This window comes from Psammomys obesus, unplaced genomic scaffold (genome assembly GCF_907164565.1).
Source record: "Psammomys obesus unplaced genomic scaffold, mPsaObe1.curated_primary_1811, whole genome shotgun sequence".
Taxonomy (NCBI): domain Eukaryota; kingdom Metazoa; phylum Chordata; class Mammalia; order Rodentia; family Muridae; genus Psammomys; species Psammomys obesus.
In genome coordinates this window covers 3,643,953-3,662,778 of record NW_026587215.1, presented here as the reverse complement: position 1 = coordinate 3,662,778, position 18,826 = coordinate 3,643,953, and the positions used below count along the sequence as shown (strand labels likewise).

At 43.8% G+C, this 18,826-nt stretch overlaps 1 protein-coding gene across 1 annotated transcript in view; it reads right to left on the bottom strand.

Annotated features, from left to right (window-relative positions):
* Nucleotides 1–5,792: 5,792 nt before the first annotated feature.
* The window catches only part of Ep300 (E1A binding protein p300), a 67,882-nt gene continuing 54,848 nt past the window's right edge, over nucleotides 5,793–18,826 (bottom strand). Inside the window, exons 23-31 of the mRNA XM_055602956.1 lie at nucleotides 18,411–18,478; nucleotides 17,465–17,615; nucleotides 17,217–17,363; nucleotides 16,832–16,945; nucleotides 15,539–15,704; nucleotides 14,247–14,411; nucleotides 11,610–11,771; nucleotides 9,287–9,568; nucleotides 5,793–9,113 (exon numbers count right to left, since the gene is read on the bottom strand). Of these exons, the coding sequence (XP_055458931.1) occupies nucleotides 6,909–9,113; nucleotides 9,287–9,568; nucleotides 11,610–11,771; nucleotides 14,247–14,411; nucleotides 15,539–15,704; nucleotides 16,832–16,945; nucleotides 17,217–17,363; nucleotides 17,465–17,615; nucleotides 18,411–18,478 (3,460 nt within the window). The 3' untranslated portion in view covers nucleotides 5,793–6,908. The remainder of the gene's footprint in view (nucleotides 9,114–9,286; nucleotides 9,569–11,609; nucleotides 11,772–14,246; nucleotides 14,412–15,538; nucleotides 15,705–16,831; nucleotides 16,946–17,216; nucleotides 17,364–17,464; nucleotides 17,616–18,410; nucleotides 18,479–18,826) is intronic.

The window sequence follows — 18,826 nt, the reverse complement described above, 5'->3', positions numbered from 1 at the left end:
CTCCCCGCACTCCGAGAGCGTGCTCATTGGCCACCGCGCCTGGGCTGCGGACCAATCACACCGCAGGAGAGAGGAAAAGCCGGTTCCGCGCTCGCCCGCGCCCCGCCCCCGCTAAGGAGGCGGTGGGGAGCCCGGGCGGTTATGGGAGTTGTAGTTTTCTGTGGGGCGCACGCGAAGGGGCGTTGCCTTAGTGACGGGGCAATCTCCCGGAGGGTGCTTCTCACGCTGTCCTCTGTAAGGCAATTTTCAACCCTCCGGAGCACCTAGGATGGACGCGCCCGGGTACCCAGGTAGGAAGTAAAGGTGCCCCTGTACCGGAATGCCTCGCAGAAATACCTCGTCCCTCTTTCAACTCGGGCAGAAACTGAGCTTCCCTTCATATTCCTAGATCTTGAGCCACCCCCTGGAGTGTGCTTCCTCTACCAGGACCACGCCTTAAAGAAAACTGACTGTCCCCCAAAGTCCGTCCGCTGTCCGCAGCGCCTCAGTTAGTAGTAGGAGCCCACAAACCTCTTCCCGCGCCGTGCTGGTGTAGTCACGAGTGCAGTGGTCCTGTCAGGTTCACCAACGCCTCTGAGGGTTCCTGAGACCTGGGGGGTTGTGGATTGTCCCGTGTGTGGCTGAGCACGCCACGGACACCCATTTTCTGCGATTTCAACAGTTGCTGAGTTTTTGCAAACAGCATTGGATTTTAGTGAGGCTTTTCTTTCGGGGGCGGCAGTTGGGCAGTGAGGTATGAGCAGAGACTCATTGCGTAGCCCTGGTTGGCCTGGGAGTTTGTCCAGTTTTGAGACAGTGTCTCTCACTGAGCCTAGAGTTCACCAGTTGATGAGACCGACCAGAAAGTCCCAGGGACTGTCTGTCTCTATCTCCCCAGCACTGTGGTAAAAGTACACAGCTTTTAAGGGAGTGCAGATCTATCGCACGTTTTCAAGTTTACATGGAAAGGCTTTTATTGACTGAACTATCATCCCAGCCCGGAATCTTCACCTTTAATCCACACAAAAGATTTATTTATTTATTTATTTTTCTGGTGCTGGGGAGATAATACAGGACCTCAGGCAAGCGAGGCAAGAGTTCAAACTGTGAGTTACATTCTAAACCCTAAGGAAGTGATGTGGTCATTCTCTTGCCTCAAAGTCCTAGCAACTGGGCTGGAGAGATGGCTCATCAGTTAAGAGCACTGGCTGCTCTTGCAGAGGAACCAGGTTTCCTTCTCAGCATCCATGTTGGGCTGATCAAAACCACCTGGGACTCCAGCTCTAGGGAATCCAAACCCGCTGGACTCTGCAGGCACCCACACTCATGGTCACACACACACCCTATATAATAAAAAACAAAACAAAACAAAACAAAACAACAATCCTTCTAGGGCTCATCAGTTAAGAGCGCTGTTCTTGCAAAGAATCAGAGTTCGATTCCTACCATTCATATGTCTCCCCAGTTGCACTGCCTTCTGGAACAGACATACATGCAGACAAAACATCCACACATAAAATAATAATAAATTCGATAGTCAAAGCAAAACTAAAACCCCTTCTGCCTCCACTTTGGATTTCAAATAAATTCTTTAAGATTGGGTGACTTGGTCTGTGACCCTGTCCCAGCCTTCACAGCTTTGCTGGGTGCTTCTCTTCTGTTGTTGGGCGCTGAGCTTGAGGTGACTTGCAAAGTGAGAGCCAGGGATACAAACTGGATAGCATATAATGTCCACAAAGCAAAGTCCTTCTTCCTAAAAGGTCACTATCATTGCTATCAGCCGGCTGCAGTGGCACACGCCTTTGATCCCAGAACTCAGACCTTGGGAGGCAGAGGCAAGCAGATCTCTGGATTCGAGGCCAGCCTGGTCTACAAACTGAGTCCAAGACAGCCAGGGCTCTGTTAAGCAGAGAAACCCTATCTGGAAAAAAACAGCAGGGCATAGGGCCATCCACCTGTAATCCTAGCACTGGGGAGGCAGAGGCAGGAGGATGAGGGGCCAGAGTTTATCCTGCTGTGTTGTGTGTTTCAGCCTACCTTACATAAGACCATTCAAATCTAAAGACCACTCTCTGGCTGCTTCGTGCAGAACAAACTGAAGGCAGGTCAAGAGAAACAGCAGGAAGGCCAATTAGGAACTTCCTGCAGTAATTCAGATGAAAGATGATGGCCATCCAGATCGGGGCGGAGGCAGAGAGTGTGAGAATAGTATCAGGTGGGTGGTAAGAGGGAGGGATCTAGAATAAAAAAAAAAATATTTTTTGAGCCAGGATTTCATGTGTCTCAGGCTGTCTTTGAGTTCACTATGTCAATGGGAGTACAGGCAGGTGAGGCAAGCCTGGCACTGTGAGTTCTTATCTCAAAAACAAAACTTCAGGAAGAATGAATGCGCTTGGGTGGGAAACAGAGGGAACTGTGAGTTCTGCCAAGCTACAAGACAACAAAAGGACATCACAATTAAAACATGAACTCAGGCAGCACAGCCAGGTGTTGTAACTGTTGCCTATGTCCGCACTCAGGAGGGCTGTCTGAGTTTGAGATCAGCCTGGGCTACAGAGTGATTTTCAGGCCATTCTGAGCTACAGTGTAAAACCTTTTAAAACAAAGAAAAAGGAAAGGTGGTAGGGACGTGAGTCTGGAGAGATGGTTCAGTGGCTAAGAGGAACTGCTGCTCTTCCAGAGAACCCAAGTTCCGTTGTTTTCGTATCAGACAGCTCACATCTACCTGTAACTCCATCTTCACAGGCTCTAGTACTCTTATGTGGCCATGGCAGGCACAGGTAACACTTTTACACACACACAAATAAAAAGATGGGGGGCTGGAGAGACGGCTCAGAGATTAAGAGCACTGGCTGTTCTTCCAAACCTCCTGAGTTCTATTCTCAGCAACCACATGGAGGCTCACAACCATCTATAATGAGATCTGGTGCCCTCTTCTGGCGTACATGCAGGCCCACATGCAGGCAGAATACTCTATAAATAATAAATAAATAAATCTTAAAAAAAAAAAAAAAAAAGAGATGGTGCTGGAGAGATGGCTCAGAGGTCAAAGAGCACTGGCTGTTCTTCCAAAGGTCCTGAGTTCAATTTCCAGCAACCACATGGTGGCTCATAACCATTTATAATGAGTCTGGTGCCCTCTGCTGGCATGTAGGCATAGATGCAGGCATAATACTGAATAAAGAAAAAGATGGATACGGTGATGTTTGTCTTTAGTCCCAACACTGGGAAGGCAGGAGGACCTCTATGAATTCTAGCCTGGTTTACATAACAAGTTCCAGACCAGGAAGGCTACAAAGTGAAATCCGGTCTCATAATAACATTAACAATAACATAATAATAATAACACCCCCCCCCCCTTTTTTGAAAGAAGGTAAAATAGAAAGGGCTGGAAAGATGGGTCAAATCACTTTCAGAACAAGCCTGACAACCTGAGTTTGATTCTTGTAACCTGAAAGTTGTACTCTGACCACCCTATGTGCAGTGTGGCACGTATGTGCCTGAATGCACCCACACACATACTTCCACAGTAAGCAGCAAACACGGAGCTGGAATGTAGCTCAGCTGGTGGTGCTTACCCAGCCTGTAACCCCTGACCTGGAGGATGGATAGGTTCAAGGTCAGCCTGGGCTACACGAGACACTGTCTAAAACAACAACAAAAGAAGTGCGCTTAGTCTGAGACACCTAAGATACAGCAGAGCAAACTTAAGAAGACAGCTGGCACTAGAGAACCCAGACCTGGAGGTGGAAGTCCTGTAGCTTAGGACATTTTCCCATCAAATCTGAAAGGGTCAGAAGATCCATCATCCTGTTTTTATTATCTTTCTAGCCTTAATGTATATCACCCCTCACTTCATGAAAACAGAAGCCCAAACTTTCCAGTTTTATGGTTGGAAAGGTAGAGCTGGGTCCCCTGTGATAGGAGCCCTTACCTAACTTTAAATGAATTAGGAATTCAGTTGAGACTTTGAAAAATATGCTTATTTGTGCATTTTATATGTAGGACTACTCTATTTGCATATATGGCTGCATGACAGAAGGCCGCATTAGATCTCATTACAGATGGTTGTGAGCCACCACATGGATGCTAGGAATTGCACTCAGGACCTCTGAAGAGCAGCCAGTGCTCTTAACTGCTGAGCCATCTCTCCAGCCCTGTACAAAACTTTTGACATTTATTTGTACATAAGTATGCATGAGTAGAGGTTGGGGATGACTTCTGCAATGCAGTTCTCTCTTGCCACCTTATGGGACTGGAGATTGAATTCAGGTTATTCAGCCTCTTTACGGGACCATCTTGTTGGCTGAATACTTTCTTTTTTTCAGATAAGGCCTCTCTATGTAGCGGAGGCTGGCCATTATTCTTGTGTCCCTAGACATCCTTTTGTTCCCACTCCTCTCTTTGGTTGAGACAGGGTTTCACTGTGTGTGCCAGGCCAGCTTCTAACTCAAGAGACTTATCTGCCTCTCTCCCAAGTGCTGAACACCATCATGATCTGCTTTTGTTTTTTTCAGGACAAGGTTTCTCAAGTGTAGTGTTGGCTACCCTGGAGCTTACTCTAGACCAGACTGGTCTGAGAGATCCACCTGCCTCTGCCTTCCAAATGCTGGGAATAAAGGCATGTGCCACCACTGCCTGACTCTGCCTTCTTGATAGGGTCTCACAAGGAGACTGTTGGGAGACGGACAGTGATAGTGGGGACAAACCCTTGGCCTTAGCCTCTGTGACCCTAGTCCTGTCCAGCGACTCCCACCACCACCACCAGAGGGAGCCAACATGAGCGAACAGGCAGCTCCTAAAGGGCAGGGAACCATGTTCTTATTCTTGGTTAGACCTGCCCCACCAAGTTGTCTGCTGGGTGACTTGATCTAAGGCAAGGTTGTCCCTGGTGAATACCAGTGTGTTCAGACCCATCTGAAGATAATGCTTTTCTACTTCAGGACTGCAAAGTTGTATGAAGAACTAATCTGAGTCATGAGTAGTGTCACATGTCTGCAATCCAAGTATTCAAAATGAAGGGGCAGGATTGCTACTAAGTTGGGACTACATGAGAGCCTGCAACAAAACTAAACAACAAAAACCCCTCAGGCCATGGGCCTGAGAACTGCATGAATGACTTGTCAGGGAAGGACTCTGGCTAACTTGTTCTGACTTACGCACGTCATGTAGACACAACAAAGTAAATGTAATTTTTAAAAGGGCCTTCTTTACAGGAAAAGTCCTGAAGCAAAGGTTTTGTTTGCGGAGATAGGGTCTCCATGTTGCTTGTGCTTATCTGTGAACTAAACCAGGCAGGCCTCAAAATCAAGAGATCTGCCTATCTCTCTGCCTCTCAAGGCTAGTAACTTGTTTTGAGAGGTAGCGCAAGATGCTTTTCCTGTGTGGCTTCCACATCTGGTAGCTAACAGCACTTTCACTCACACTTAACACCTGAACTTTGGAAAAATTCATCAAGATGTAGTAATCTATTACATGTAAAAGTCAGAAGGCACACCAATACTTCCCTATTCCTCTTGCCCTAAACAGCAGGCTTGCTAAGATTTTCTTTTGCAATTGTGTTGAGATTGAATAAACTGGGTCCTCTGTACCTTAGCTGTCCTTCATTTAGCGACACAGCTGACGACTTAGCTTTCTCTTCCTGTCTTTACCTTCTGATTCTGGGACTGCAGCTTTACGCCCACCATGGCATTTATGTCTGGCTGGGGACTGACAAGTGAACTTGTCAGGCAAGCACTCTGTCAGCCTCATCTCCAAGTCTAACCTGGCGTTCTGTAAGACAAAGAGCACTAAAGAAATGAAACAAAGCCCAGTTGTCTGTCTCACACAGTTTATTTAACAATAGGTAATAAGAAATCAAATTTAACAGTCTATACAGTGATCCAAAGTTCATATTTATAAGTAATCAACCTTAATTGCATGATTTACAACAATTGAGGGTTTTTGCTTTCTATTTTCAAGTTTTACAGAAAGTGTATGTGTGTGTGGGGGCAGAGTAAGGAAGAAAGCAAGCGAAGAAACCTCAGACATCTGCATGTTAAAATCACCCCACTGGAGTCATTTCTTACCCTCTTTTTAATTTTTTTTTCCTTTGTTAGCTGTAAAAATAACAAAAAAAATTCTCTCAAGAAACAGAAACCACAATATTATAATACATCAATTTGGCAGCTGCCCCTGTATATTTTGAAAAAGTCATTTTTTTCTCTACATGTACAAATTATCTTAATACTTTTAAGTTTTACACTCAGACTTACGGAATAGAAAATTTTCTGGAGCACAAAAGTTGACTTGTAGGGGTGGAAAGAGGAAGTTTTTTTTTCTTTTAAATGTTTTTAAAAGAATGAACATCTTTGCACCCAGAGAAAAAAATTGGTATTTTAATATATTTATATATATTTATATATATAATGTAATTTTATGTAACATTAACCCCTTTTGTCCTCTGGTTTTAGAAATGTTCTTTAATTCTTCCATAAAGTGAGGAAAATAGGGAAAAATGTCAACCATCTGCACCAGTAAATAATAACTATTAATATTACATATTTTCATTAATTTAAAAAAAATAATAAAACCTATTGGAGGTGCAAGGCAGGAGCATATGGTTGGCTTCAGACCTCAGTCGCCTCCCAGTGCACACTTGAACCACACACACAAGGGGAAAAAGAGGGCTGGGGTAACCAGCCATAACAAAAATATATTCTTTGTAATCTATTTATCCCTCAGGTTCATCTGGCATGTTTGCTTTAAACCACAAACTGCTACTGCACAGTTCTTAAATGTTCCAAGGAAAATTGTCTTTTAGGCTAGAAAGATTCAAAAAATTTTTCAGTACAAAAAGTCTTGTTAAGAGAAAATATTTTTTTTCTTTTTCTTTTTTTCCTTTTTTTTTTTTTTTTTTCTTTTTGCTCCCAAAATACTACAAGGTGTCTCTAGTGTATGTCTAGTGTACTCTGTGAGAGGTTTGAATTCAAGTCTGCACTATCGGTGCTCAGTCCGAGGTCCGTGGCGCTTGCACCGTGGAGGTTTGCCATGCCTGGATTGCTAGCAAGCTGTGAAAGCATTGAATTCTGGTCTGGGCTGGCAAAATGCCCTTGTTCCATGGGGTTGGCAGCCTGGGCAGCTACCAGTCCAGGATGTGGGGAACTGGTCTGTGGAGAAACATGGTGTGGAGAAGGCTGAGGCTGCATTCTCGGAGATGGGCTGGAATGGGGAGGCTGAGACTGTGGTCGCGGAGAAGGGACAGGCTGGGGAGAGCGCACTTGATTGGATAGAGAATTAGGGATTGGCTGACCTTGTAGATGTGGGGACTGTGCCTGACTTGGGAGCATATGCTGTTGTGGACTCATAGGGTTAGGCTGAGCAGGAGACCCCATCTGTTGCTGAAGAAGTCGCTGCTGATAAGCCTGAAGACTGGCTCCTGCTTCAGCCCCCAAAGCCTGGGGAAGCTGGCCCATCTGTCCCATATTTCCTTGCTGCATCTGCTGCATGTGATGCTGCATCCGCTGTTGCTGCTGCTGCTGCTGTTGTTGCTGCTGCTGGGGTGGGTAGCCAATTCCTTGGGGCTGCTGGAACTGGTTGTGGTTGGCCATTCCAGGGCCAATTCCTGGCCCTGCTCCCTGCTGCTGCATCATCTGACGTCTTAAGATGTCTCGGAACTGTGAAGGCATGGCATTGTGATTTATGTTCATTTGCTGAGCTTGGGGACTCATTCCTCCCATGGGTGGTTGAAGCTGCGGTTGGGGCTGCTGCTGGGGCAAGCCAGCTCTCTGAACACCTGCCTGCATAGGACTCATGTTCTGCAAGGCTGGGTTGGAGTGGACACCTTGCTGACCAGGCATGGTAGGTGGCTGTAACCCTGGCTGTCCCTGCGGCATGCCAGGCTGTCCTGGGAGAGGTTGTGGATTAGAGTTGGCATACTTGGCAGCCCGCTGCTTGATGAATGCAGCCAACAGCTGGGGGTTGGCGTGAAGGATACTAAGCACCTGTTGCTGCTGTAAGGGAGAACTGGGAGACCTGAGAGTCCGCAAAAGGTTTTGTAAGGCTTGTTGAGACACAGTGCCTGGTTTGAGAGGGCTCACACCTACTTGGCCCAATCCTGGTTGTGGAGCCATGTTCAAGGGCTGACCATGCTGAGCCACGGACATCATGGCTGGCCTTGGCATCCCTGACTGCATCTGTTGGGGCTGAGGCATTCCTCCTTGGGCCCAAGGTGGCTGCTGTTGCATTCCTGTGGGACCCATTCCTGGCTCCAAATGCCCACCAGGACCTCTGGCCATGGGAGGTGGGTTCATGCCCATAGGGGCCATGGGTGCCATCTGGGGCATCTGGTGCTGGATGGGCCTTTGGAAAATCTGTACATGGGCCATCTGGCGCTGTGTCTCTGCTGCCCTCTGAATCTGCATTGCCATTTCTACTGCTGCAGGTGGAGGCCCTGGAAGTTGGGGCTGAGCAGTCTGAGGTGGGGTTGGTGGGGTCACTTGGCCTGCTGCCTTACCCTGGGACACAGGGCCAGTAGTTTGAGTCCTGGGTAAATAGGGTGTCATGTTGTTGGGAGGAGTGGGTTGAGGCTGAGAGGTGGGTTGGGGTTGGGGTGTCTGTGGGGTGGCTGGCTGTTGGCCAGTTGGGGTGGTGGGCGTAGCAGGAGTTGGAGACGGCAGGCCCTGCTGCTGCCCTGCCACACCAGTCCGTTGCATGCTGGCCATCCTCCTGCGGAGCATCTGAGCCTGTTGGAGCCGGTGCTGCAGCTGTTGCTGCCGGAGCTTTTGCTTTATGTTGAGGCAGAATGGCACCGGACACTTGTTTTCCTGGCAGTGCTTAGCGTGGTAGCAGCAGAGGGCAATAAGCTGTTTGCAGATGGGGCATCCACCATTAGTTTTCCGTTTGCAGCCTTTGGTGTGCTGCACAACCCTCTTCATCTTCTGGCAGGAAGGCAGGGAGCAGTTGGCGTTGCGGCACTGGCAGGCATGCACCAGAGACTGGATGCAGCGCTGGATGCTCAGGCGACGAGAGTCTCCCGGGCTCTGTGTGGCTGCAGCTTGCTGGTTGTTGCTCTCATCATCCAAGCCAAGGCCTAATTTCTCCATTTTGTGGTCATGGTTTTTAGTGTTATAACATGTGATACACAGGTCATAATCCTAGAGAGGAATGAACACAAAATGGGTCAACTCTGCAAAACTGTAACAATTCAAAAAGCATTTTATATATTTTGGTGGCTAGAAAAGCAGTTATTTGTAACACATCTACATCACAATTCAGACACTGGGGCCCACTGGGGCCTGTTCTGCCCTTCCTACAATGGGATACCTACCTCACACACAGTGCAATGCCAGCGTGTCTCCACATGGTGCTTGCACTCATTGCAGGTGTAGACAAAGCGATCTTGACTCTGTGTATGCAGCTCCACCAGCATGCACATGGTAGACCACTGGGCTCTTCGGAGCGAAGAGAATTCCAGGTGCTTATCCCTTGCAAGGGTAAGGAATGCATCTCTACCATCCATCAGGTCACAAGGGATGAGAGGGTCAGGATCAACAATGGGAGGCAGGGAGTTGGGAGCAGGACAAGCGATGAGGCGGATTACAAAGAAGACCTGCCAACAGACAAGCTCATTGTGACTCTCCAACTATAATGCCAGTACAACAGAAAGGCACCAGAGGACACAGCAGGATGAGTTAGCTGACAATCCTTCTCCATCCTTGTTTGAGACTTGAGTATAAAAACCCAAAAATTCAGGGCAGCTATAGTGGCTCACAGCACTTGGGGACAAAGACAAGGAGGCTCTGAGTTTGAGGCCAACCTGGTCAACAAAGTTCTAGCATATCCCACCTCAAAAAACAAACAAACAAACAAACAAACAAACAAACAAACAAACTCCAACCAACCAAACCAAACCAAACCAAAACCCTGAAACTTTTGTTATTTCCTGTCAGTAAAACTCCAAAAAAAGAACAGTCTAGGGCTAGGTGTGGTGACACAGACTTCGTAATGCACCTGTGCAGTCTGACAATCTAGCTCCTAAGATCAGACAAAGTCATGGAATATATCCACAATTTTAGGTCAAATTAGGGGATGGAGAGATGGCTCAGGACTTAAGATCCATAGGACCAGGATTTGGAGTCCCAGGAACCATATGACAGCTCACATCTGTTATTGTACTTCTAAGGGTTCCAACTCCTTCTGGACTCAATAATGAACACTGGATGTGCATGTGGTGCACTTACATATATATGTAGGTAACAGACACACAAACACACACACACACACCCCAAATCCCAGTGTGTGGAGAGATTGCTCAGTAGTTGGGAAGGCTCTTCCAGAAGATCCCAATTCAATTCCCAGCCCCAACATGGCATCTTACACCTGTCTGTAACTCAAGGTTCAGTGGCTCCAACTCACTAATACAGACATACATGTAGGACAAACATAAAATGTATATAAAAATAAAAAATAAATTATTAACTCAAATAATTTACCATTAGCCTTTCAAGTAGTACTCTCCCCTCAAACTGGGCAAGGCTATTAGAAATGTATTCTGATATTCGTATCCAATAGAGTGCAGGACCTTCCTTGCTAGTGGCATAGCTGAAGGGACAGTATTAGCTTTGATCGTATCAATCTGTTAGTAGACAGAGGAAGGAGCATATAAAGGAAAATGGGTGTGATGGCTCATGCCTGCAATCCCAGCACCTGGGAAGCAGAGACAGGTGGATCTCGGTGAGTTTGAGGTTATACTAGTCAACAAAATGAGTCTCAGGACAGCCAGGGCTGTTTGTATAAATAAAATGAAATTGGTATGCTTACAACTGAGAAGACAGTTGAACTGTGATAAGAAAAAATACATGGGCTGGAGATATAGCTCAGCATGGTAGCCTGATAAATAGTAATGTGGATGTGGAGGGTAGGATCAGGAGCTCAAGACTGTCCCTCAGCTACATAGTTGGAGGCCAAACTGAGCTACATAGGACAAACTCAAAAACAACAGATTATTCCTTTCTTACCAGCATGTGGTGCTTCAGACATACATGCAAGCACCCATACATGTAAAATTAAAAAATAAAGGCATGTGAGGAACACTGTAATTCAATTTTAATTTAGAAGAGGGTTTAAATATAGGACTATGAGTATAAATGTTTTCTCTCAGTCAGTTTCCTGAGTCATTTCCTTCAAGCCTAATTTACTGAGTATCTTCATTCATGTCTTTCCCTGAAGTACCATTATAAACTGGAATGACACTGGGGCTCTACATAACATGAAGAAACGTTGGCATATGCCATCAACCCCAGAGCTAGGAAGATGGATGCAGGTTGATCTCAGTGAATTCAAGGCCATACACAGCTAGACAGTAAGACTTTGTCTTAAAAAAGTCACCAAACCAAGAAAATTTATCAAAAGGACTAGACAAACTATGTTTACGTTTTAAGACACAATGCAACACCATGTAAATTCTTAACAGCCACATAGTTAAAACATTTTCTGTCTTGGGTTAACCTAACTCTATACACATAATCTTCTCATCCCAGTCACCCCTCAAACCATTTCTTTCCTCCCAATTTCTAAGAAACTGGAGTTTTCAACATACTACCAGGCTGGGTGGGCAGTTGAGACATCCACACCCTTTAGCTGACTCTCACCTCTTTATGCTTCTCCATGGTGGCATACAGTTTCTGAGATAGGTCATTGGACACATTGGGCATACCAGGCTTCTTCTTATTGCCCCTACTCAAGCTGCTCTTATTTTTGCTGGTTTTCTTGTTATTTTTCTTCTTAGCATTTTTGCTATCTCCTTTTGTTACCTATAAGGCAGTACAAAAGAGAAATGAAAATGTTAGTTTGTTAAGACAGACCTGAAAATAAGACTGAAGGTCAATGACTCTCTTTTTTGATAGCCGCTTATCACCCACACTTTTTAATGTTTTTTTTTTTTTTAAACCCACAAGAAACTATTCTTTTATATGTGTATGTGCAGCTCTATGTATGCCACTGGTATGCAGGTGCTCAGAGGCTCTTTGACTCTAAAACTGGAGTTACAGACAGTATGGGGCCCTGTTGTAAGTACAGGAAACAGAATGGACCTGGGTTCCTCTGGAAAAACAGCAAGTGCTCAAGTACTTACCCATTGCCTCCTGATAAAGACCCCAAGCTTCATTAAGGAAATGAAAACTTAGAAAACTTTTTATATCTAGAAAAGCCCCAATTTGTGGGACAGTGGTGGCACACGAATTTAAACCCAGCTCTCAGGAGGCAGAGATAGGTGGATCTCTGAGTTTGAGGACAGCCTGCTTTTTAGATTCCAGGACAGCCAGCGCTACACAGAGGAACCTTATCTTGGGGGGAGGGGAAAGGGAGGGAGCGAGGGAGGGAGGGGAGAGAAAGGAAAAAAGAGAAAGAGAGAAAGAGAGAGAGAGAGAGAGAGAGAGAGAGGAGAGAAGAGAGAAAGAAAAACAGTGCCAGTTTGGAGAAGCTGTTGACTTGTGTGTCCAGATTTGGGACAGGACTGAAGAATGAATGGTGCTATGGTTGGCAAACAAGGCAAGGAATAGGGATACCAGCAAGCCAACTTTGGTTTTCTCTTCCACTTACAACCTATTCAGTCATAAGTTTAACCAAAGATGAAGCGTTTTGGGAGCAAGTGAGACTATGCATGAGATTTTAAGTGGACACTTGCCTTCAAAGCTTTTGCTTTTGTTTTGGAGTTGGAGACTAAACTTAATGTAGAGGCCTCACGTGAGCACACACTTGCGAAGGTCAGAGGACAACTTATGGGAGCCAGCTCTCTGCTTCAACTGTGGGTCCATGGAGTGAACTCAGGGTTTGGTGGCTGAGTGTCTTTACCTAGAGAGCCATCTGTCCAAGCTCTTTATTTCTTTTTGGACAAAGTTTCACTATGTATAAGTCTGGCCTTGGAACTCAAAATATATCTGCCTACCTCTGCCTATTGAGTGCTGAAATAAAAAGGCGTATGTTACCGTGCCTATGCAGTGTGATTTATTCCTGTGCCTGGCCCTGTGACCTTCAGTGTTGGTTGTCTCTTGGACTTCTGGGAGAATTAAAAAAGGTAACAGAGGCTGAGAGAGAAAAGCAGGGACAGAGAAGAAAGGAAACTGAGTAGGACTGGACTGGAGTGGGGTCAGAGACAAGTACGGCAGGAATTGGATTAAGAGAAGAATTCTGCTAACAGCTGAGCTAGGACAAGAACCTACTCAAAGGAGCAAAGAGAGAGAGAGAAAATCCAAAACAACCAGAGTTACTTTTGGGGGCCAACATGAAACAAATATCCTAAAGGCAAGCATCTTTAGTATACAAAAAGAACTAACTGGATTCTCTCACATATTTTAAAAGGAACGTCAATTCCTGAAGTACCGATATTTTATACTGATAAAAATGGGTTGGGAATGGCTGGTTATAGTCAGAAGAAATACGCAAAGTAATTCAAAGCCCATATGCTTCAGTTCAAAAATCAGAGTTGTATGCAATTCTTATTAGATTTTCCTGAACCTTTTAATATAATTACTAACTCTCAATATGCAGAAAAGAGTTGTTTTGCATAGAGAAACTATTGAAGTTACTCCTGATAATTCAGAATTAACATCATTATTTAACTCACAGAGCTCTACATGCCTCTGTCTCCCCGAGTGCTGGGATTACAGGCATGTGCCAGCATGCCCGGCATCTTACGTCTATTTTACATTTTAAAAAGTTGCTTTAAAAGCACGGAAAGACTACGGGATACAGCCTCTCATTGGCAGAGAACCTGCTTGGTGGCAGCAGGTATGATCCCTACCACTTCTGGAAAAATATAGCAAAGAATAAGTCCACAAAGCCTATAGCAGTTATAATTTGGCCTATTAGATGTTTATTTTTGTACAGTTTTCCAGGAGCTTTTATTATTCATGGTCCAGAACAATATTTAGAATCAAAGTAACTCTTTTAGTCCTGAGATAGGGTTTGCCAGCTATGCAGCCAAGGTTGTCCTTGAATTATGTGGCCCTAAGCGCTCAGATTAAGATATATGCATTAGAAATGGGCCAGTGGCACAGGCCTGTAATCCCAGCAGTTAGGGAGGTGGAGGTAGGTGGATCTCTGTGAGTTCAAGGCCAGCCTAGTCTACAAAGTGAGTCTAGGACAGCCAAGGCCACACAGAGAAACCCTGTATCCACAAAAGCATTACACCTTGGAATTTAAATGGCTTTTATGCTGAGTTGAAAGTGTAAACTCCTTTCTGTATTAAGGAACAGACATCAGACGCTGCAGAGAAAGAAAGCCCTTACGTCAGTACTCTCATTGCTGGTGTTCTCTTCCCGTTTTCTCTCTTCTTCTTCCTGTTCAAGTTCCTTGATGCTTTCTTCCAGAACGTTGGGCCAGAAATCACCTTCAAAGTAGGGTAACTCCTTTGCACTTGTTAATCGATCTTCAGTAGCTTGTTTTAAAATATCCTGTAAAAAAAATTTTCAAGTAAATACAGGTAGAAAAATTTAAGCTTTCCTTTTTTTAAAAGTAAATAAATAATAAATAAGTAAATAAATAAATAAAAGCTTTAATCCTATGGCAAAAATGAAAATGTCCTCTAGAGCACATGTGCAAGAAAAACATTCAGAAAATGTTTAATTTTTAACAACGCATTTCCTTCTTTCTTTTAAATAGGGTCTCCCTTGGTTGCCCTGGAGCTCACTATGTAGAGCAGGCAGGTTGGCTTCAGAACTCAGAAAGATCCATCTGCTTCAAGTTTCCAGAGTGCAGGAATTAAAAGCATGTTATCATCAGCATGCCCGCTTTTTTCTTCCAAGACAAGGTCTACCTATGTAGCATAGGATGGCACGCAAGTCTCTACATAGATGAGTCTGGCCTCAAACTCAGAGATCTACCTGTGTCTGCCTACCCAGTGCTGATAAAGGCATGTACCACCATGCCTTACCCATGACAGATTTAACTTTGTTTTAAGGCAGGGTTTTTCTGTGTAACAGAGCCCTGACTGTCCTAGAACTCTCTTTGTAGATCAGGATAGCTTTGAACCCACAGAGATTTGCCTAACTCTGCCTCCCAAGTGCTGGGCGTAAAGGCATCAACATGACCAACTCAATTTAACTATTAAAATTTATATTTACTTTATTTATTTTATAGGTCTGAGCATTTAGCCTGTATGTACACATGTGAACCATGTGTGTGCCTGGTGAGCACAGAGCTGATCAAAGGGAGTCACATCATCTGGAATGAGTGACATGGAGGGATGTGAGCCACCATGTGGGGTCTGGTAATCGAATCTGCTGCATCTTCTGAAAGAGCAACAAGTGCTCTAACTGCTGATCCATCTCCCCATGACAGTCTGAAAACTCTGAAGCCTACTGTCTCCGTTTTCCAAAGTGAGATAGATTATAGGCAATACTAGCAGACCTTGCTCATCTGTACATCACCTAACACCCAAGCCTTCCATACTTTGAAATTTTTTGTATTAAAAATAAACTTTAAGGAATTAGCATAATTATAGCAATTTACACATTGTAAGGCAGAACAAAAAAAAACAAAAAAAAAAGGAAGACTGGTATACTTCCATGTTCCAACTGACCTTGTAGTCATGAACAATCCGTTCTGACACAGCCTTGTCAAGCATCTTTTTGTACCATTCTTGTAGGCGCTTGGGCTTTGGTATCTTTTGATCAGGTGGGTGGCAATGGAAGATATAGTCATCCCCTTCACTTGGTGGACATGCCCAAATATGCCCTGTTGTGTATCTAAAAAAAAATAAGAGAGAGATAGAAGGACATCATGGTATCAATTGTGCTAAAGAAAGCTACAGTAGTCCTCTTAGAGTAGCCGAAGCCCCGTGCACACATCACTGCACACAGTGCTCCACTGTAAACTACAAGGTAAAACAACATGGACACAAACGCTTACTCCCAAAACCCATCTACATTCTTAGGCCCCCTAAGCACTAACAGTTCTGTTATTACCTACTTGTTTTGAAAGGCCATGGAGGAGTATTGTGAATTTCATTTATAGAGATCGGCATCACTTAGCTCTTAATCCCCAAACCCCTAACCTGTACTTCAAGAATAAAAGACAGGCTGGAGAGATGGCTCAATGGATAAGAGTACTGGCTGCTCTTCCAGAGTTCATTCCCAGCAATGACATGGTGTTCATAACCACCTGTAACAGAATCTGATTCCATCTTCTCATATGTATGAAAGCACGGCACTCATATACATAATTAAATAAATAAATCTTAAAAAAATAAGAATAAAAGACAACTATATTGCAAAGGAATAGAAACCCATCCTAACAAATTAAATGCAAGGTTAACTGCTAGGATTAAGTCAAGTGGCATGTACTCTCCAGGATTGATGTACTTACAGGAATACCTTCAGATCTTAATAAATGTACTCTCCAAACCCAGGCCTCCCACGTTAAGCACACACCACCACATTCAGGATCAAGAAAAAAATTTTCATTTTCAAATGAGTAATATCAAAAACTTTTAATTCAAACTGTAAACACAATGGCTTAAACAAAACAGAACTAAACAATTAATGAAGTAGGAAGCACATAGTGATATCAGCTTCATTATCAGAGGATGTAACAAAGTCCTGGCTTCACTCTAGCATGAAAAACTGAAATACACACATACACATTTTTGACAACACATCACCTTTAAAAAGATAGTAATCATAAAGCCGAGCAGATGGCAGGCACCTTTAATCCCAGCACTCAGGACAGAGAGGTTGGTGGATCTCTATGAATTCAAGGCCAGCCTGTTCTACAAAGTGAGTCTCAGGATAGCCAAGGCAGTTACACAGAGAAACCCTGTTAACACACACACACACAGACACACGCACTCTCTCACACATTCTAATATGCTTACCCTAATTTCTTGACATATTCTAAATATCCAATTAGAATTTCATGATAGACTGCAGTCCGCAAGCATTTAGGACGGAAGAAATGAACACTATCGAGGTAAGATATGTATACTCTCCTATATAAAAAAAAAAAAAAAAAAAGTTCCATCACATATTAAATTATTATTAACATGGATTTCCTGTGCTCTGTGCAAACTATTATTTGTAAACTATAAAAGGAAATTCATAGACTGTAACTATGTGGGGACCCGAGTTGGCCTTGGCTTCCATCATGTTATATTCATTATCACATTTCTGCCCAGTGTGCTTTTATTCTAGTTTTAATATGAAAATAATTCCCTTCCATTCCCTCACCCACAATGAGAAGCTTGTCACAGCAAGTCCTACCTCTGGTTGGGTGGGGGACAGTCAGAGCCGTACTCTTGAACATGCATGCCAAAGAAACACAAGTCAACACCATCAATTTCTTCAAAAGCAAACAGGGCCTTGGTTCGGTATGGAAAAGATTCTGCCATCTCTCCACTATCTACAAACCTACACAATTCAGACAGAAAGGAAAACACATATCATTCAGGTTGAAATCAACAATAACTGAGTAGGCACAATTGTGGATCTATTACGAGATTACAAGATACCTTGCTTTCATGCCTGGTTTCACCTCTACAGTTTTGTCAGAAGCGTGAACAACCCTAACAGTGACTTCTCCTGATTCAGGGTGATTTTGTCGCCTCAGAAAGTCATTCACTCGATTCTCCAGAAAGGTACCAAGTCTGGTAGATGGCAACCCTAGGAATATAAAAGTAAAAAGTTACCAAGGTATGGTCCTATGCTAATTCCTAATATTAAGCAGAGTAGGAAGAAAGTTACCATGGTTCCAATTTTTACTGTCAACCTCTAAAGTTCAACTAACCGGATATATTTGTTTTTCACTATAGTAAAGTAACGCTGATATCCTATCAGGCATCACAAAGGATTAGGTAAAGCAAGAAGGTTCCTTAAATTAATTTTACAGTGCCAAAGGAGGGAAACCACTCCTGTGACAATAATTCAAGTCAATCACTTTTACATGTGCCCCACGTTATGACATGTGCCAGAAAGGGAAGAAATATTGGGGGGGGGGGGGAGACACGAACCTGTATTGACAAGTCCTTTTTTTTTTTTAACGATTTTTAAAAAATATAATTCAATGTTCACTATGCTATAGAATTATTTCATTTTAGCTGAATTTTCTTTTTCTTTTTTGAGATAGGGTCTCACTACATAGATGAGGCTGGTCTCAAACTCAAGATCCGTCTGGCCCTGGAATATGGGAATTAGGTGTACCACAACGCTTGTTATAAACAGTTAAAATTGATTGATTTTGGCTTAATTTCTCTTGAACATGTGTTTTTATGTCTGTGTACACACATACCTACACATTATATAGATATATATTTTTTCAAGACAGGGCAGGCTGGCCTTGAACTCAAGAGATCTGCCTACCTCTTCCTCCTGAATGCTGAAATTAAACGCGTGCACCACCATCACCCGCCTACATATAATTTTTTTAAACCAAGGTTTATGTCTAAGCATGAGACTTACTTTTAGCAGAAAACTTATTTTCTTTCCTAGTTCGTGCAGTTTTCTTCAAACAGCCATCACAGACAAACCTAAAATGTAAACCAGGACTTTGCTTATATAGCATAAACATTGAACTACCATGTAACAAAATCTTTTTTTCATTCAAATCCAGTTAAACTAAAAAACAAAACAAAACAAAAAAAAAACCAAACAAACCTGGCATGAGTTCCTACATACATAACAGAGTTAATATAAACAGTGTACACATTGCATTTAGAAAGCAGGCCTGGGAGTTCTAGCTGAGAGACAGAGAACAACTGTAATCCCGACTAAGTGCTAGTGGCAGACAGGAAGATCAGGAGCTCCTGGCTGGCCTGGGTTACAGTGAGACCGTCTAAAAACAAATACCAACAAAAAAGGAGCTTTTTGCTTTCTGT